Below are 18,875 nucleotides of genomic sequence, written 5' to 3'. Positions count from 1 at the left end.
AGCCCTTTCTGATGGATTCATTTTCAACCGTTCAAATTTAATCGTACAGTCCACATTCTATCCGCACGCACTGTCCGCAGAAATCGCGTTCTTAACAATGTAGTGGTGTAAGGCTAGCTTTGTGCAGAAGATTTTATACGGGCCCAATCACAAAGTGCTGCCCCAAAACGAAAAACTTCTGGGTCTGGCCCACGAACCAAGTCCGTATGTACTCTGCAATTCTGCTCAGTGAAAGAAAATTACAGAAGAGAAATGGCGGCAACGAAGAGCAAGGCAGTCTACAATGTTTATAGAGCGCTGACCCGTGGTCTATCACCATTGCTGTACCTTCACCTCCACTGGCGGAAACTCCGAGGCCTCGAGCACCCACTCCGATGGCGTGAGCGTCTGGGCCGACCTTCCCTCCCTCGCCCCGAAGGCCCACTCATCTGGTTCCACGCCGTCTCATTAGGTTTCCTCCCATCCTATCCAATCCAATCTATGTCATTCCTTCAGCTAATTTCATCTCCGTTCCCCCTGTTTGGTTACCGGGAAAGTGGAGGGAAAATAATATAGAGATATTGAGCTTAATCAATCTTTAATTGTGATTAATTATTGTGGCGTAATTAAAAACTGGACCCAGGTGAAGGAATGGCTGCGATTCCGGTGATCAAGCAATGCATTCAGCGGAGGCCTGATTTAACTATTCTGATGACCACTACGACGTCATCTGCGTTGTAAGAACAAAACTCATCTCCCCATTTAACGTGTAATTCTGAATTTATTTATAATTTTTCATTTCGCTACATTTTCAGTGGAGTAATAGAGAAACGTCTTCCAATTGGTGTCTTACATCAGGTACTCTTTTAATAAATATATGTTTGTATTTTGCGAAATTCGTGACTTTCGCAGCATTCAAAAATTCGATAGATTTTTCTGATCAATTCAATCATTAGATGTAACGCTATATTCGGGGTCATAATGCCTAATTTCTACCTACAATTTTAATACAATGCAGCTGGAATTGTTAACAAATTGAATACATTTATATGTTGTATAGAGATAGATATGTTACTAGCTTATGTAATAGATGGGAATTTGGAAACAATGCTTGGTTTCATCTATCGGTGTCCTTATGGTGACGATGAATATTACTATTGTTCTCTATGTCTTAACTGAAAGTACCGATAGCATATTTCTGATTGTGACACACTCAACTTTCAATTGATCAAGTTTGCGCCGGTCGATACACCTTCTGCTGTGGACTCATTCCTTGGTTACTGGAAGCCAAATGCGATCGTGCTTATGGAGAGTGAACTATGGCCAAATTTAATTATGGCTGCTTCAGAAAAGGGTGTAAGTTATCTTATCCTGTTGTGAATACACTAAATTATGTGAGTGTATTTTTTGAATGATAATGATGGTAATAACACCCAATTAGTACTTAGAAGTGTAGCTCAGTTATTTTTTTAGGTTTACTCTAAATGAGAAAATATTTTCCATCGTTTAATTTTATTTGCATCCAAATTATTGCTTAGCTTGGCTACCTATAACTTGAATACGTAAAGTGCAGTTGGTTTTTGATCATTTATATGATTCATATTTTTTCAGATCATGCTGGCATTGTTAAATGCTCGAGTATCTACTAAATCCTTTAAACGTTGGTCAGGACCAGCGCTTCTTCCTCTTATTTCATTGATGCTATCAAAGTTTTCATTGATCTCCCCATTGGTAAGTGCCGCTACAGATTGCATTGAGTAATCTGTGTCTTCAATTGTCTTCTCACTCTTTTTCTTGCACGCCATAGAGCAATATGCAGGCCATCCACTTTCAGCTGCTGCATGCCCCGCCTTTTGTGATCAACTTTTCTGGTGACTTGAAGTATGGTATGTCTCACAATGAAAACTTGTATATATCCTTTTGGAAGTCAATTGGAAAGTCTAAATGTTGTGTTTTGAATCTGGTATCGTTTCATAACTATAAATTATAGAAACTCTTGAAGAAGGTGATAATCTATCGTAATCCTAGAATTTATTTATTTTTTCTTGTAATGTTCAGTGGTTGGAGAATTTGACATTTCTGAGGGAGAGATCAAAAGCATGGAAGATTTAAAAGTACACTGTGCCCACAGGAAGGTTTGGATGGCTTCTTCCATACATAAGGGGGAAGAAGAAGGTTACTTCTTGCTACTTACTTATCCTTAAGTTCTGGACTGCATATATTGTGTCATGTACATGTAGAGTTTCATTAGAGACCTGACCTGAATCATACAATGTCATGCTGCCTCATTACTGGCAGTCGTTGGTTTCTGAAAGTTTCATACAAGTGCTCGATGATTTTATTACGTGAATGCTAGTGCTATACTGGTGTTTCATCCTAGTTTGGTGCTTCTTTGGCTTGCAATGTCATTTTCAACCAGAAACTAGTGTTTTTTTATTTTCTTTTTGTTTTGCTTTGTTCATTTCACCCTCCATTTCTTAACCCATTATTTTTTCTTAAAGTAGCGACATTCATCTAAAGAATTGTCAAAAATGTTTTTGCATTCATTTATCAGAATATTCTTTTGCTAGATTATTTCTGTCTGTTGAAAAGCTCACAAATACTATATGCAGTAATACTTGGCATTCACAAAGTGCTGCGACAAGAGTACCCTGACTTGTTAACTATTATTGTGCCTCGACATCCACATCATGGAAAAGAGATTGCTCAAGTATGCCATGCATTCAATTTTATTGTTGTTTAACAGAAAAAAATGGTATCTATATGATTGATTTTTCTAAAGGCACAAAACTATATTGAGATTTACTACCTGAAAAAAGAGAATGATTGAACATTACATTTATTAGTTTCATTTCATGACATTGCCTTAAATAGTGCAGAAATTGTGGAAAGAAGGGCATGGTGTAGGGTTGAGGTCTCAACGTGATAAACTCTTAGGAGACACAAGTATATATGTGGTGGACACATTAGGTTAGCATATTTTGAAATCTTTTCCCTACATGATTCTTAGACAAATCTTGCGCAGAAATCATACTCTCATAGTTTACCCCTTGTACAGTGGCTCCACAAAAGCATTCTCCCTAACTTCATTATATGTTTTTTCTCTTTGCTTGATTTATAGGTGAATTGAAACACCTTTATAAGTTATCCCCTGTAGCTGTAATTGGAGGTTCCTTCTTTCCTAGCCTTTCTGGCCATAACATATCAGAAGCTGCTGCAGCAGGCTGTGCAACTTTGACTGGTGAGTAGCTGCTACCAGATCAGAGTTTATTGGTTCTTAACATACCATTGATAGCTGCTTTTTTATTTTCATTTCTCAGGTCCTTACATCGGGCATTTTTCAATCATGGTACTGGAAATGCAACGGTTAAATCCTCTGTCAGTTCTGCAGGTGTGAAGAACCTCTATCCCATGTCCTTCAAAGTATCACATGTTGAGACTCTTCATACCTCCAAATTATGTTGGTTTTTCAGAAATTTGACTCAATATATAGTGATTTATATAGGGTGGTGCTATCCACACACCTATTCTTACCTCTCACACACCCCTCCTCAATTTCCGGCCGTTGGATCGAATGAACTAAAGAAGATCAATGGACCAAAATTAACAAGATGTGAGAAGTAAAAAGGGGTGTGTGATTTGTGAATAGCATTACTCTTTATTTATCCTTTTCTGGTTTTAATTTTCTTTTACATCAGAAATCTACTTTTTTATTCAGTAGACTTGAATTGAAATATCGGATCTAGATAGGAAATTCATTAAATGTTACGTGTAACCTGTACTCTCTGTTCAGCTGTTTGGGCGAAGCTTTTAGGCAGACATGTCGAATAGGTGATCTTGTACTGCGTGGGTAGAATGGGCTTCGTTCAGTTTAATCATATGTACACGTGTTAGCTTCATTTGTTGCTTTAGTTGCTACTTTTAGTCTCTGTAAATAAGTCATAACATCTGCACCGAGCCTGCTTTTGGGTGGGAAGACGGCCTTTGCACGGTAGTACTGGCTGTCTGGATTGTGGATAATTTCTACTTAGGAATAACTACCTGAACCTGTGATTTCATTAATATTTGTTCTGTCTGCTTATAAGAAAATAAAAAATAAAAATCTGTGTAATTTCTGCAGCTTTTTATGTTAATGGTCTTGCAGGTTGGGGGAAAATTAGAACTTGAAGAAGCTCTTAGAAAGCTGTTTGGTGATGTCAAAGTTCTAGAAGCACATTGTGCTGCAGCAAAACAAGTGTATCATACCCTATCAAGTGGTGTGGTTCAAAACGTTTGGAATCTATTAGATATTCAGATTCTCCAACGAGCTTTGAGCTAAAAAGTAAAAGATCATCATACAACAACAGAAATGTAGGGTAAAGTTACCACTCCCCTTAGCATCAGAGTATTTTATGCTTATAGTCAATTAGCATGTCCTAGATTAGTAATTTAGTTAACCTGGGTTTGAGCGTCCTGTTGTTTGTAAAATGTATTCTTCCAAATGACAGCTGATTTTGAGCGTCGTGTTGTTTGTAATTACTATCATCGGGTATAGTAGTTAAAATAACTTTTACCCTTCGAGAAAGGTGAAAAAGCGCTTTGGCAACAATATGTTTTCTTTTATTAAATCCTATGATGTGCCTTGATGTCTAATTTCTGTACAAGATACAGATACTTTGCAAGGATAAATGTTAAACCTCATACTGCTTATTCCCTATACACAAGAGATTGCATCTTCACCTGTAAATAAATGAAAACACCAGTATAATGTATATATTTTCAGCAAGAGTCTTTTAAAATGCTTAATGTACTTCTTTGATTCAGCACCTTTGTGTCTACTGCTAGCTTGACATAATGGTATTTCTAGGAAAATAGAAATAATAGCAATCGCAGATAACTGTTGCTGCTGCTTCCACCACTGCTACAATAATCTCTATGCAGCGTGATGAACTTCTCAGAAAGCCATGAAGGGGGCAAGAGAATTGATGGCTGCTCGTTCCAACTCCAAGAGAGTGAAGTTTATTTTCAAACAGAAACTCGTCACATGGCATAGCTGAAGGGCCAAGCTACCATGACCGTACTCTTCGTATTCTTGGTCTAGCAGCTGCTGTAGAACCGGGTGATTCAGGAAATCTACTCTTTCGACAAACCTTCATCTAGCTTCCCCTACTACTACAGCCAAGTGACCAGGAGGGGCATCCCAGGGTGGCTTCTTTTCACCAACTCCGGCAAGCCTCAGCTTCACATGCAACCATTCTTTTTCAGCTTCCAATGTTGCAGATCATGCCTTGTCTAGAATATTGCTACATGGGAGGACCCATATCATTGTGAAGTGACAACTCAGACATTCTTGATAAGGGTTGTTCAAGGTGGACATGGGTATTTATTCTTGGGGCTCCCCGGTTTTCGCTTCAACAATTTATTCATTTACCGTGCAAAGGCCTAAGGGAAAACACAATAAGGTAAAGTATCTTATAACTGCTAATTGCATGATATAAAGATAATATCGAGTGAAACATGTCGAGTGATTTGGGTTTTCTGTTGTTAGATTTCCTGCATTACCACCTTTGCTTAGTTTTTTACTGGGATAAAAGTGAAACCCTAATAACTTGATATGATTGACGTTATCACATCCTAACTTCTTTGTCCATAACACTTTTTGCTAATATGGCAAGAAGTTGGCAGAATTGTAGTACTTCTTTACCTTTTTTTGGTGACTCAATTGTAAAGAACTTGAAATGCAAGGGATCTCTGCATTTGGATGAAATTGAATCCTTAAGATAGGACAGAATTCTGGCTAGCATGTGTCGGTTGGGGAGTCCTTGGGACCATGATCTTATTTTCATGGGCTCTCACAGAGGAGGATTCTCTCCTCTCCTATTCCCATGCACGCATCACATGCATTGGTGGGCGGACATATTCTTCATACCACATACGTATGTAGGAGTCTCTGTTGTATTGTCAAATTTTTCATGCTTTTGCGTATGTGACATGTCCTCTTTTGGGGTGGCAACCCGGGGGTTTGGGTGCCGGTGTTTTATAGTAGAACAATGTATGACAAGTTGTAAAGAATTTAAAGAGTTACATATTTTCCTTTCATGAATTCATGCTGTTTGCTCTAGGTTATTTAGGCTTTGTTATGGTTATTTAGAAACAAACTAGCAAAACCTAAGAGTGTTTAGTCTAATGGTCAGGCCCTTGGTTTGCTACCAAGAGGTCTGGGGTTCGACACCTCTCAAGGTACCCACCTAGCAATTGCTAGAGTTTCTAGCTCCCTAAATGTTGTGGGGTCAGGCAGGGGGCCTAGTGATTAGTCGGGTCAAAGATCCGGAGACACTAGTTTCAAAAAAAAAAAAAAAAAAAAAAAAAAAAAAAAAAAAAAAAAAAAAAAAAAAAAAAAAAAAAGAAACAAACTAGCAAAGGGGATATTCTCTAAACCCTATGTTTGGACGAGGAACTTTCAAGGTCTCAAGAAACTTTAAACTCAATTGTTAAAAATGCATTAGGTGAACAATACCAGTGAACTATTCAAACCCTACAATGTTATTACTAAAACACTATAAATGCACTACAAAACACTAAACAAGTACTTTTAAATGACACATTGCACTCAAATGTGTCACAGTTAGTTATTTTCGAATTCTCTATCTAATTTCTGTGGTGCATTCCGAATAAAGTTGGGCTAAGTTCCATGGATTTTAAAGTCCCGCGTTCAAACACACCATAACGGCAACGTTGGTGTTTAGGATTGGATTTAATAGCTCACTAGATTCAAAATATGTTGGAAATAAGAAATGAAAGTCAACTTCTACATTATGTCTAGTTAAAGAAGCTAGATGGATTAATCACTGTATCACCATCTTATAACTAATACATAGTCTCCCTTCAATTTGGACAAATTTAGAGTAGGCCTTCATTTCTTACTTCAACATACTTTGAATTTGGCATGTTATCCAATCAATTCTAGGAACTGAAGGTGGCCTAAATTTGATGCTCTTGAACAATTATTTTTTTTGCTTCCATGTTACGTGACAGGTTGAGAGATAAGTAACATTCATTTAAAAATTTGTGTTGCATACAAAATTCTAGTTATAACTAAAAGATTGTCGTACATGATATGTTTTAACTGAACAACGGTTCTCATACTCAACTTACTACTTGGCAGGAAAGTCTTAACAAATTTCTTTTCCTTCCATTAGAGATCCAAACATGTGCAAAGCATAAATAGTTTGGAAAGTTAAAAGGTGGATATAATAAGTACTAATTTATTTTTTATCAAATGATAGATTTTGTCAGATTAGATATTAGATTAGCCACTGATAGGGTTCAATCCATACCGTCATGCAAGGGCTCAACTCCTATTTACCACTGTGGTAAATGGCCACTTGTAATATAATGAGTACTTGATTTCATGGATCAACAACTTGTAGGCAGCTTTTCATCAAGAAGAACCTGAAAGAATTACAGATTAGTCCTTAATTTAGTACCTTTATCTAATCTGCTTTTTGATTACCATATCCAGGTTAGTCTAAATTTAATTTGTTGGTTTGGTCCAAACTCTTAATGCTTCAAAACTAAGGGAAATAAACAAGCAAGCAACAATTAAACTGATAATGTCCCTACCAACCCTGAGACAGTTGACAAAGAACACATTCTGTATTTTGGAAGAGCAACTTGTATGCTACAGGTACATCGTCATGGTCGCGTCTTGTGTCAATGATACAAGAATACATGAAGAAAAATTAATACATAACATTGTATTATTAGCATGGGACGCTATTGTGACGGTATATCATTGCCATATAAATCCTTGTCCTTATTTGTACCAAATAGAAAGGAATATGGTCATTATGCAAACTTACAGAGAGTAATGTCTTTTCTTTGTTCCCTCTAGTTTTCCATCAATTGGGACATGGAAGCTTGACTTCTCTAGTTTTCCATCAATAGGTCATTTGGAATAAGATAAAGTAATATTTTAACATAAAAGATGAAATTTGAAGAGTTGGTTGAAGAGTGGATTGAAATGACAAATTTTAAAGGGACAATACTTGGTAATCACCAAGGAGTACCCAATATACTAACTTTGTTATGTGGAACAATTATAAAATGACATGTGTCCTTTTAACTCACAAACAACTTAACTTAAACTAGTTGTCAAAGATTCACTACTCTAATATATATCCAAACACCCTTCCTCTCCCTCATTGCCCAACCTTCCATCTCTAGCGAACTACACTCACTATTCTAATATCCAAACACCATTCACTATTGGATACTCGAAGAGTGAAGGTTTGGCTACCAATTTTAGGGCTAGTTTGATATTGTGGGAACATGATTTTCTAGGCCTGTGCACGGGGAAAGAATGATCGGAATGCCCGAAGCCCATGGAATGTAGTCTCGTGGGATAAGCTTAGGCCTACTAAAGATATTATTTGTCTTCCAAGTAAGAAAACCCTAATTAAAGTCAAATTAGGATATCTTTGAGATTAGACAATGTAATCATAATTCTAGGAAGATTGGGTATCTTATCCTAGATTTCCTCCTAGATAGTCTCCCAATTTGATAAAGATCACTTTTCCTACAAGAACTCTCAAGATCCCTATAAATATACTAGCCTGAGTATTTATTAGGAGGACATCGACATCCATCTCTATCTCTAGGGCCAATCAATCTATCTCTTTCCTTTTTTCTGACTTATCTCTAAGTCTATTATTCTCTACAAGACACATATTCTCTTTGTGCTTAACAAAGGCCCTTACACCACCATCAATGCGTAGACACATCCATAGAGAACTCATCTCCCTAACGCCCCATCATAGGCTATTCGTCAAGGATGGTTCATACCATTCTTTCTTAGAACTACACCCGTGGTTTGATTTTCAAAAGAAGGCACAGCCCGCAACTTTCCTAGATTGACGTTTTTTTACGTTTTGGATATTTTGAAGGTCAAGATGGCATATTTCAAGCGAACCAACACGAAAGCAAAGGCAGGTTTTGTTCCATGCGCATCAGGAAGTAAAGGCAGGTTTGGTTTCGTGCGGACCAACACCTCTTCATAAGTTTGACTCATAATCTTCTCATCTAAAGTCTACATGTAACTCAGTTCGAGTCCATCAGCACTCATACTGGGGCAAGTCATCACGCAAAACTCTAGACGCAATGTAATCGTGCCTAAAGCCCAATTTGCACACTTAAATGATTTTCAACGAAAAATTGACTTATTAGATGAATTTTGATACAAGTTAAGTTAGATATGAAAGCTAAGATGCCTAAGATCACTGTACCAAAATTTTTGCAAATCCAATATTTTCATTTTTGCGTACGAAGATACTCGAAGCTTCATTCCCGTCAGAACTGAGCAGCTATGGGAAAATGAAGATTTCAAGGCCTTACCAATTTTTCCAAGTCACATGTCATATATTCCTGGAAGTATAGGAAGCGGAGCTACAATGTTCTTATTTTTCTCAAATTTTTCCAGAAGAAAGAATGATCTCAAATCTAGCACACAAAAAGCTGAATAGAAAGCTAGCACAAGCAATGTGTCTCAGCAGCACAAGCAACTTCCCAGATTAATATGTACTTGTTCGGAGCAAACTGGGTTTCGTGCCATACATCATGGCAAAGATACGGAAGTTAGCTTTTTGAAGAATTTTGTGAAACTAAATCTTGTATTATGTGGAAGACATTATTCCCGTTTTACCACTCATAGCACAGGCTTGACTTTTCTTTGAATTTTGAAGTTCTTCCCATGAACTCATATAAAATGACATACAACATGCCGCAATGACCAGGGACTTCAGGATGCAAACAGTCATGATCAAGTCAACAGTTAACCTAAGGGTTTCAACAAGTTCAGGATGCAAACAGTCATGATCAAGTCCGCTCTGATGAGCTAAAACCAAAGATCACCAGCAAAGCATTGTGTGACAACTCCACACTTGTCCTCCTCCACCACTAGCTTGTATTGAAGGCCCATCCGACGGGTGAACGATCTTGGTCCAAACCATGGTTGCGCTCCAAGATATAAGTACTTTTGTTTCTGCAACTATATTCTTCAAATGGGATTCCACCTCAGTCTTGGCAAGTAATTCAGCTTGTGTGGCTTCAACTTTTGTTTCTGTAATAATAGCATTCATAGGTGATTCACCTTTAGGCTTCTCCTTTTCTTTTTCAATGACGGGGTCCAAAGTTGTTTCTTATGATGGCATGATCGAAGGACTTTCACTATCACTCACTACAAACTTGTATTTTATTTTCTTTTTTTTAGTAGGCCATAGTCGAATCCTGGATCAAGCATCTGTTTCCAGTCATCCCTTGCATGTACATTTCAAATGATTGTTCTCGTCGGTACCTTTTCCTCAATGACATATTGTTTTCCTTTATTGTCATCCTTTTTATCATCCTCCGCAGTTGCTGTCTTCATCTTAACTTTCATTTCAACCACATTTGGAATTGATGAGGGTTCTTTCCTATCATTCAAGTCTTTTGGAAGTTATTGCCAAAAGCATTCAAATATGAAATTGGTGAGGGTTCCATTTTAGCCACATTTGAATGACTTTATTCTAAATCATTCAGATAATCATTGGTTTTTAGAGAATTTACGCTGTTCTTTGTTTGCATCTTTAACATTTCAACATTCTGTGCATTGTTATCCTTCCACTGAATCTCTACTTTTTGTAGAAGCTTTTCAATTTCATTGTTAAGCATTTTATTTGTTTGACCAAATATCAAGCACTCTCTGTTTAATGTGTTATCATCTCACTGAAGGTTAGGTACCTCTTCTTAGCAATGCTCCTAGCATTCTTGAACTCATCAAATAGCTCTTCACTTATAATTGTATCCATGCTGATTATGTGTTTTTGGATGGTGGCATCCAGCTTGATCATTTCCTCACTGAACAGTTGGTCAAATCCTGTTTGGGCTTCATTTATGTTGATTCTAAAGTTCATCAATTTGCTGCCCGTTCTTGTTCAGATTTCGTTCAACCTCTGTTGTGTCTTCTTAGTTTGGTTCGTCTTGCTTTTCGAAATAATCCTCCACTTATCAGTTTCAGCATTATTTGGTTGCCCATTATTATTCACATTTTGATCAATTTCTGTTGTGTCTCCTCTGTTTTGTTCATGTTGCTCTTCAAAATCATCTTCCAATTTATCAGTTTTAGTGTTAGTTTTCTTCTTTTTGTTTGCATTTTTTTTTTTTTGCCATCTTCCCTTTGATGATTGTTCTTGTTGCTGAGCATAAGGAACTTCAGAACCAATCTGCACATAGTAACATTAGACATTGTCAATTTGCATAAAAATGTCCAACACTTTTTCTGAAAGTTGACCACACTATTTATGAAACTTAACTAAATTAAGCCACATTGTTTCTGGAACTACATTAATATAACCCACTCTATTTCTGAAAATGGATCAAAATAATGCACACTTTTTATGAAACTAGATGAAATTAACCAACACTATTTATGAGACTGAACCAAAATTACTTAAACTATTTCTGAAATAGCCACACAATTTATGACATTAACCAACACTATTTATGAAATAGCCACACTATTTCTGAAACTACAACAAAATTACTTAAACTATTTTTGAAACTGAAACACAATAAGCCCCAACATTTTATGAAAGTGAACACAACACACAATTAATGAACAATTTTTTTTTATAGAATTAGTTAACTGTTTATAGATGTTATTGGTCATATGTGATAGTTTTTTGTTTGGAAATTGTTTGGTACCTCTTGTGGTATGTGTTCTTTGTTTGGTTCATCTTCCTTGTTTGATTCATCATCTTCAGTATCTGCTTGCTTCCTTTTATTGGCTTTATTTTTTTGTCATTGGTTCTTCAAAGGCTCTAGATGCGGTTGATCAGAAGGAATAACATCTTTAATATGGACACAGTCATATTAGATAGTTGGCATTTCATATGCTAAATGTCATTATTTTTGTGTTGGAAAATAGGTTCAAAGTTTGATAAATATGGACTACTTCTAGAACTGCAATTTGAAACTATTTCTGGATTTCCAGTACGATAATACTTCTAAAACTGTAAAGTCTAATTATTGTGCAATGTAGAGTGAAATATATTGATTATTGGTGATTACCTTAATTTTTTTTTTCACTTGGACATCCTTGATTGCTTTATATATCATCCTCGTGTTTCAGCTTGTGATTGCTAGAATCATGTTTTCTCGTCCTTCTATTATCTTCACTAGATTTGGGCGAAGTCATATCCAGTACAGTATGAATTAAGGAAGTGAAGTTAGTTTTGTGAAGTTTGTAAGAAACAATTCATGTTCTTTCATACTACTATTTTGATTACTTACCAAAACAGAAGTCCAGCCACTTATTGTCGGTTCTTCTCCTCCCTTCTTCTTTTTTTGTTTGTGCTTTGTCAAGCAGCTTGAATAGATAGTCTCTTACTCCTTTTGCCAAGTTGTAATTATTTATCTCCTCCATGTTCCCACAGATTTTCAAAAAACTCCATGTGATGTCAGTTCCAGAGTTTGTAAATAGGAGTGACTGAATACAGTGTGCGCATATAAGTGCAGTGGTATCTTTTGCACCCTTAGGTGTTCGGTCTTGGAGTGATTTCTCGTAGGCCTCCGTAAGATGTTTCTTTATTACGATCTTTGTATCTTTGAAGTATTTGGTGATGGGGTGGTTGTCCTTGCCAAATTTGGTGGATTTGTCAATATTCGGCAAATCAACTTCTTCGTTGTTCGATCTGAAGATTTGAACAACATCATCGCTGGAAATCCCCCTTGTTCATGATGTCCAAATTTGAACTTTGGGTTTTTGGGGTTTTAGCATTAAATGATTTTGACCAAGTCCATGTCAGACTTCTTCTTCCTTTCTGACGTAATCAAGGTCATGTCCATGTACGTCGTCAGTCCACTCCAAAATGGTGTCTTTGCTAGTTCGTCACCAACATCTTGACGTTTTTGTAGCATAGGCTTGTATACTTCTATTAAGTACTAGGTTTATTGTTTGGCTTCCCTTGTCAAAATTTGTAAATGCTACCACACATGCTCATAATTTAGAGTTAAGGTACAATGCTGATCTAGAATTACTACTGGGATTGAACTTGTCAAAGAATCAGCCATCTTCACTACAAAAGGTTTGAATTATACATTTGCATATACATGTTAAGCTTATTTTTCCAGATTCCTTTTGTTTAGTGTAGTTGTCTAGTTAGAAATTCCTTATGTTGTCTAGTTGTGTAGGCAAACAAATCAAGACAGCCCATATAGGCCAATTGAATCCTTTTCTCGTGCGTGGATCTCTCACCCTTGATTTGGAAAGGTCTCTTTGCTTGTGACATGTGTCTCCTTGTTCCCCTTGTTTGAAACATCCATCTCTCCCATTAAAAGGGTTTTCAAGGATTCATTTGTTCTTGGCTAGGTTATTCACATTTCAGAAAAAAAAAGTGCATTTAGTTTAGAGCTACCCAATCACTGCATATTAGTGTTGCATTGTATTCATGGTTTTGTATTAAGTTCTTGGTCTAAACCTTTAGTTTCATATCCTTCATAGACCAATCCTCTCGGATTCATGTTAGGTTCTTCTTCAACCATTTGACTGGAGTACTTGACTAGTCATATGAATCCAGATCTCATAAGCATATCATAACATCATATTACTGATCATGTTGATCTCGGTGTCACAAGGTGACGAGCTCAGGAGGAGTTGCCACTTTGTGAAGAACGAATGAATCCATCTTGTGTAAGGCAAGGTTGCACAAAGGTAAAGCTGCTCCATTGATAGGGATCTAGGAATTGAGCTTGTGTGGTCTTTGTATGAACCTTTGTTTACACTCAGGGATTGGACTAAATGGGAGTCCCTGGTTTTTTAACCCAAATGTGGGTTTTTCCAGCAAAAAACTTCCTTATGTTCAATACTTTACAAAGCTCCCTTTATCACCTTTGTTGGAGTTAAATATTTTAGGGTTTTCTATTATTGTCACTTTTTTAACCAAGTGAATTTAACTCAAGTACTAAGACTAAAACTTATCTGAAGTTCACGTCGTTAAGTTTTAACCTTTTAAGTTTGTTTGGTTTATATACTTGTGGGCTTCTAACAATTTATACTCAGTTGACTAGTATGGTTGACTAGTCAATACAGTTGGTTTTAAGTTTTTTTTTTTTTTTTTTTAAGAGGGTATTCCACCTAGTACCAATTTCAACTTACATTGCACCTGCAAACCCGATCATGTTGCATCTATACTAGAGGTATTCCTTCTTCTTTTTAACTTCTTTTTTCTTAGTTGTACTCTTCTAAGTGTTTTTGTTTTTTCCATCTACAACAATGAAAATTTGTTAGGACACTATTTCTTGAACTGTAACAAAATAACACATGTTATTTCTGGAACTACGCTAAATAAACTCACACTATTTATGAAATGAACCAAAATAACCCACAATGTGCCTGGAATGTAAGAAAATAAACTCTATTTGTCGAATTATATCAAACTAACCAACAATATTTTTCTGAAAGTGAAACAAAGTCACTCACACTATTTTAGTAACGACTACAAAAAAACTCACAGTATTTATGAAAGGGAGCAAAATATTTAGGGAAGTGTTATTGGCACTCCAAAAATCTCATTCTACACTCCTCAAAAGTGTATTTTTCTTTCCTAATATAGAAAGTTTGGAGTGTAGAATGAGATTTTTGAAGTGCTAATAACAATTCTCAATATTTAACCCACACTGTTTATGAAATATCCAACACTATTTATAAGGAAAGGGAGCAAAACCAAACCAAAACAACCCACATTGTTTATGAAGGGGAGCAAAATCAACATTAGTCTGTGAACTACAACAAAATATCCCACACTTTTTATGATCATGAATTAACATAATGCCCACTATTTCTCGAGCTAGAACAAAAAACCAATAGTATTTATGGAATTACAGCATAATAACCCGTATTATTTTGTGAACTTTATAAAAAACAACATCCTAATATTTATGATACATAACAAAATAAACATTGTTTCTATATCTAGAACAATATAACCCACACTTATTATGAAATATCCCACACTACTTATATGGAAAGGGAGTAAAACTGAACCAAAACAACCCACATTGTTTATAAAAGGGAGCTAACTCAACATTAGTCCATGAACAATAACAAAATATTCCACGCTTTTAATGAACATGAATTAACATAAAGCACACTATTTCTCGATCTAGAACATAAAACCTATATTTCTAGAATTACAACATGATAACCCGTACTATTTTGTGAAAAATAACACCTAATATTTTTTATAGCTAACAAAATAAAGACTGTTTCTAGATCTAGAACAATATAAACCACACTATTCATGAAATATCCCACACTATTTATATGGAAAGGGAGAAAAATCGAACAATATTTATGGAATAAAGCATAATAACTCGCACTATTTTGTGAAATTGATAAAAATAAAAAAATAAAAAAATAACCCCCAATGTTTATGAGATGCAACAAAATAAACACTTATCGATCTAGAACAATGTAACCGACACTAATTGTGGATTTGAACCAAAAATAAAACACAATATTGCTTGAACGATCCCAAAGTTATAAATGAAACTTAAGAAAAGTAGGAAACATACAGAATTTCAGTTTCGAAAAAAAATTAGTTATCAAACTGTAGTAAAAAGAAAATTTATCGTTTTGTAGTGTTTTCCAAGGAAGAATTGAAAGGTTTATGGAATCACGAACATGCAATTACTGTATTTTCAAAGTGAGAATTTAACAAGGATGTGAGTTTAGTACCTGTTGTTCGTCTAGAATTTGTTATTTTTCTAAGATTTTGATTGCAGATTCTTCTGCCATTGTGCGTAGATTCTTGTTTGAAAATTTGAATCGAAGTTGAAATTGGATTTAGTTAGATTAGGTTTGGCGGAATGGATTTGTGGTTTTGGAATTCGAATTTTCTACTTGCTGCTTGTAGAAAATGGTTGGTGTTCTATCATTAATGGCGGTGGAGCGGCTAATTGAATTTTGTAATTGTCATTCTGGCTAACGGGCTTGGGTTAGCTTTGTTAGGGCAATTTTGGAATAACAATTTTTATGCGTGTTGGGCTTTTTATTGAACCCCGTGTTTTTAGGTTTTGTAGGGTCCAACATATTGATAATGTGTCCTTATGATTAAAACTTAATCCCTTTTACTAAATAGAAGTTTCTGGTGGTTTTTTGTTAAATGAAAGTTAGTTTAAGCCTTTTTCATTAAAGCTCTCTTAGTAATTTGGAAGACTGACTCTTTGGCAGCAACTAAGAGATCGTTATCGCTAATGCAGGAGCAATAAGGTGCGGTGTAAATTTCTGTTTTTGACATTCTGGTTTTGGGGTACGGAATAAACCGATAGGTATTTTTGGGTCCTTTGTTAGGCAGCGGCCGTATCAAATGAGCGTACAGAGTTGGAAAATCAAAGGCTGAGATGAGATGTGTTGGAATATGCATGAAAATCCACAAACGCTTTATCATTTGTGATCATTCAGACTAAGTAACAACTTAGAAAGAAAAATCGCCATCACATTATATACAAGCACTGCATACATTTTTGTCACACTACCAAATAGATCGACATCATCGCATTACATTTGATACACACCTACTTATTGCATTAATTATAATGCTCATGTAATAATAAACTTATTTAACAAACAAACTTATTCCAAATGACCTATTTGGCTTTCTAAATGAAAAGTGCATTAGAATCCCACATGCCCATTGTAAGGTATAGGTATAACCTTCAAGGGGACAGATTTTCTCAGTGTTATTCCCATCCTTTCAGTCATATCAATGTTCTCTGGTTTAAGCCCGCTCGGCAAAACCCAATCAAACGAGTGTAAGAGCGACCCTAGAGCCAAAGGGAGTACCCTAGAGACTAGTGGCACGGCAGGGCATATCCGACGACCAGAACCAAACGGTATGAACTCAAAATTGTGTCCTTTATAATCGACCATGTCGGGCTTCAAGAACCTCTCCGGCTTGTAAAGCAAAGGGTCTTCCCATGTCTTTGGGTCACGTCCAATGGCCCAAGCATTCACTAGAATTTGAGTGTCTTTCGGAATGTGGTGCCCTAGCATTTTGCAGGACTCCATGGCCATGTGTGGAACTAAGAAAGGGAGAGGTGGGTGGAGTCTTAGGGTTTCTTTGATGACTGCTTTGAGGTATGGGAGATTTTCAATGTCTTTCTCTTGAAGCTTGTTGCCTGGAGATATGGTGCTTCTTAGCTCGGCTTGAGCTTTCTTTAGGGCTTTGGGGCTGGTTAGAAGCTCAGCCATTGCCCACTCTAAGGTGCTTGTAGTTGTGTCAGTTCCAGCAGTGAACATCTCCTGAAATAATATCAAATTATTTTCACTGAAATTGAGCCTCAAAATAAGAGATTCAGAATTGGAATCATCCTTCCTCATTAATTAAAACAACTATTGTTAAGGCACATGAGCACATACCTGTGTAGGACAAATTATAGTGCCGAAACACCGTCACGCAATGTACATAACTAATTTATTTCATACACGTAACATGCATGAACAACGTAATGTACTCTTATTTTATTTTTTTTATTAAAAAAAAAGATAACTAGTAGCAAGCCATGGTTATCCACACCTTCCAAATTGCAATACACACATAGAAAGGGACTTACAAAGACAATGACGTTGATGGTTCTTGGAGAAGTGAACCCAGAGGCCTCATCAACTCCATCACCACGGTACTCCAAAAGCACATCCAAAAAGTCCTTCGCTTTCTCTATGCCATCACATCCACCATTCTCCGTGCTCTCCATTCTTTCTTTGATAAACTCACCTGCAATTTCAAAGGCCTTTTCCACGTGGAATTGGGTGTTTCTCCTAATGCCTTGCGGGTCAAGCCACCGCAAAATTGGAAAGAAATCTGCCATATTAGGTTTCCCAGCCAACTCCATAACTTTACCTGCATGGTAAAAAAACATAGCCCCTCTCTCCGACTTTGGGTCCAATAGATCTTTGGAAAAGATGAGGTTCCCGATCAGATTAAAGGCCATCAAGAATATGAACCTGCCCAGATCAATGCCATGAGTACTGGCACTAATTTCTGACGACGTCCTACTAGAGGCGTCCATTATGAATTGGAGCATTCCATCGATACACTTTTTACGAACACCGCGCATGGCATCGAGACGACTTGTCACGAAAAACTCTGTCGTGCACAAGCGCCTCAACATGCGCCAGTGCGGGCCATACTGGGCCGTGATCAGTGAACCCTCGTTGCCATAGTCGCCCTTCATTGCCTCGTAAATTTTTCGACCGGCTAGGGCCACATCGTGGTTCTTGAACATTTCACGGGCCACTTGGCTCGATGAGATCACCACAGTGCTCATGGATCCTAGCCAGAGTGTCATAATAGGGCCGTGGTTGCGAGCCAACACAGCTAATGACTCGTGGGGTGGACCCAGACCCAGTTGAAATATGTTGCCCACCACAGGCCACCGTCTCGGCCCAGGTGGAAGCTGTCCGGCAACATCCTCTGAACGCCACCGTCGGATCTGGTTTACCAATAATAATATTGCAGTTGTAACCCATATCAAAACCACCCATGTGGTTAAACCCACCACCTCGATGTGCTCCATCTTTTTGTTTATCTTTTTCAATTGTGTGTTGGTCAGTGGGAGAATTTATATTTCAATTTTTTTGTTTTCTTTTCTTTTCCTTGCACGTTATCCCAGTGAGACAGTGTTTCTGTTATGTAGTTTCTGCTTTGGTTACGTGACAAATCCAAGCAACCTACTAGCATATGAGAAAACTTGTCCTTTTTCATGAGAAGAATCTTAAATAATTTTCTATAAAACCTAATGTAATTGGATAATATATAATACTGTACGTATCTTGAAGTAATATCTCCATTTCACTGAACAAGTTGTTCAAAATTCATCCA

General features: G+C 36.8%; 2 protein-coding genes across 10 annotated transcripts; one reads left to right on the top strand and one right to left on the bottom strand.

The window, feature by feature from the left end:
- The first annotated feature begins 126 nt into the window (after window positions 1-126).
- Window positions 127-16,158, top strand: KDTA (KDO transferase A). 9 transcript variants are annotated; one of them, XR_015955787.1, is made up of 14 exons: window positions 127-451; window positions 623-716; window positions 795-837; window positions 1,213-1,335; window positions 1,591-1,710; window positions 1,787-1,865; window positions 2,038-2,154; window positions 2,592-2,689; window positions 2,859-2,949; window positions 3,101-3,220; window positions 3,300-3,370; window positions 4,124-4,334; window positions 4,917-5,420; window positions 14,117-16,158. XR_015955787.1 is itself a non-coding variant. In XM_088684453.1 (13 exons), exons 1-12 carry the CDS (start codon window positions 253-255, stop codon window positions 4,295-4,297), a joined length of 1,329 nt encoding a protein of 442 aa, XP_088540579.1. In that variant the 5' UTR covers window positions 127-252; the 3' UTR covers window positions 4,298-4,329; window positions 4,900-6,371. The 9 variants fall into 9 exon arrangements, 8 of the variants coding, with proteins under 8 accessions (XP_088540579.1, XP_088540578.1, XP_088540581.1 ...); XM_088684453.1 differs by lacking the exon at window positions 14,117-16,158 and having other exon boundaries at window positions 4,124-4,329; window positions 4,900-6,371; XM_088684452.1 differs by lacking the exon at window positions 14,117-16,158 and having other exon boundaries at window positions 4,124-4,329; window positions 4,804-6,371.
- A 311-nt stretch (window positions 16,159-16,469) lies between these two features.
- On the bottom strand, window positions 16,470-18,655 carry LOC137713939 (cytochrome P450 76A1). Its single transcript, XM_068453300.2, has 2 exons — window positions 17,608-18,655; window positions 16,470-17,296 (listed from the first exon to the last, which is right to left on the bottom strand). The coding sequence occupies exons 1-2, from the start codon at window positions 18,568-18,570 to the stop codon at window positions 16,670-16,672; spliced, it is 1,590 nt and encodes a 529-aa protein (XP_068309401.2). The 5' UTR covers window positions 18,571-18,655; the 3' UTR covers window positions 16,470-16,669.
- Between the last annotated feature and the right edge of the window lie 220 nt (window positions 18,656-18,875).

This window comes from Pyrus communis, chromosome 14 (assembly GCF_041283825.1).
Source record: "Pyrus communis isolate YQ-2024b chromosome 14, ASM4128382v1, whole genome shotgun sequence".
NCBI classification, from domain to species: Eukaryota; Viridiplantae; Streptophyta; class Magnoliopsida; order Rosales; family Rosaceae; genus Pyrus; species Pyrus communis.
Note: the sequence above shows the minus strand (reverse complement) of the source record. Positions and strands in the feature narration are given on the sequence as shown.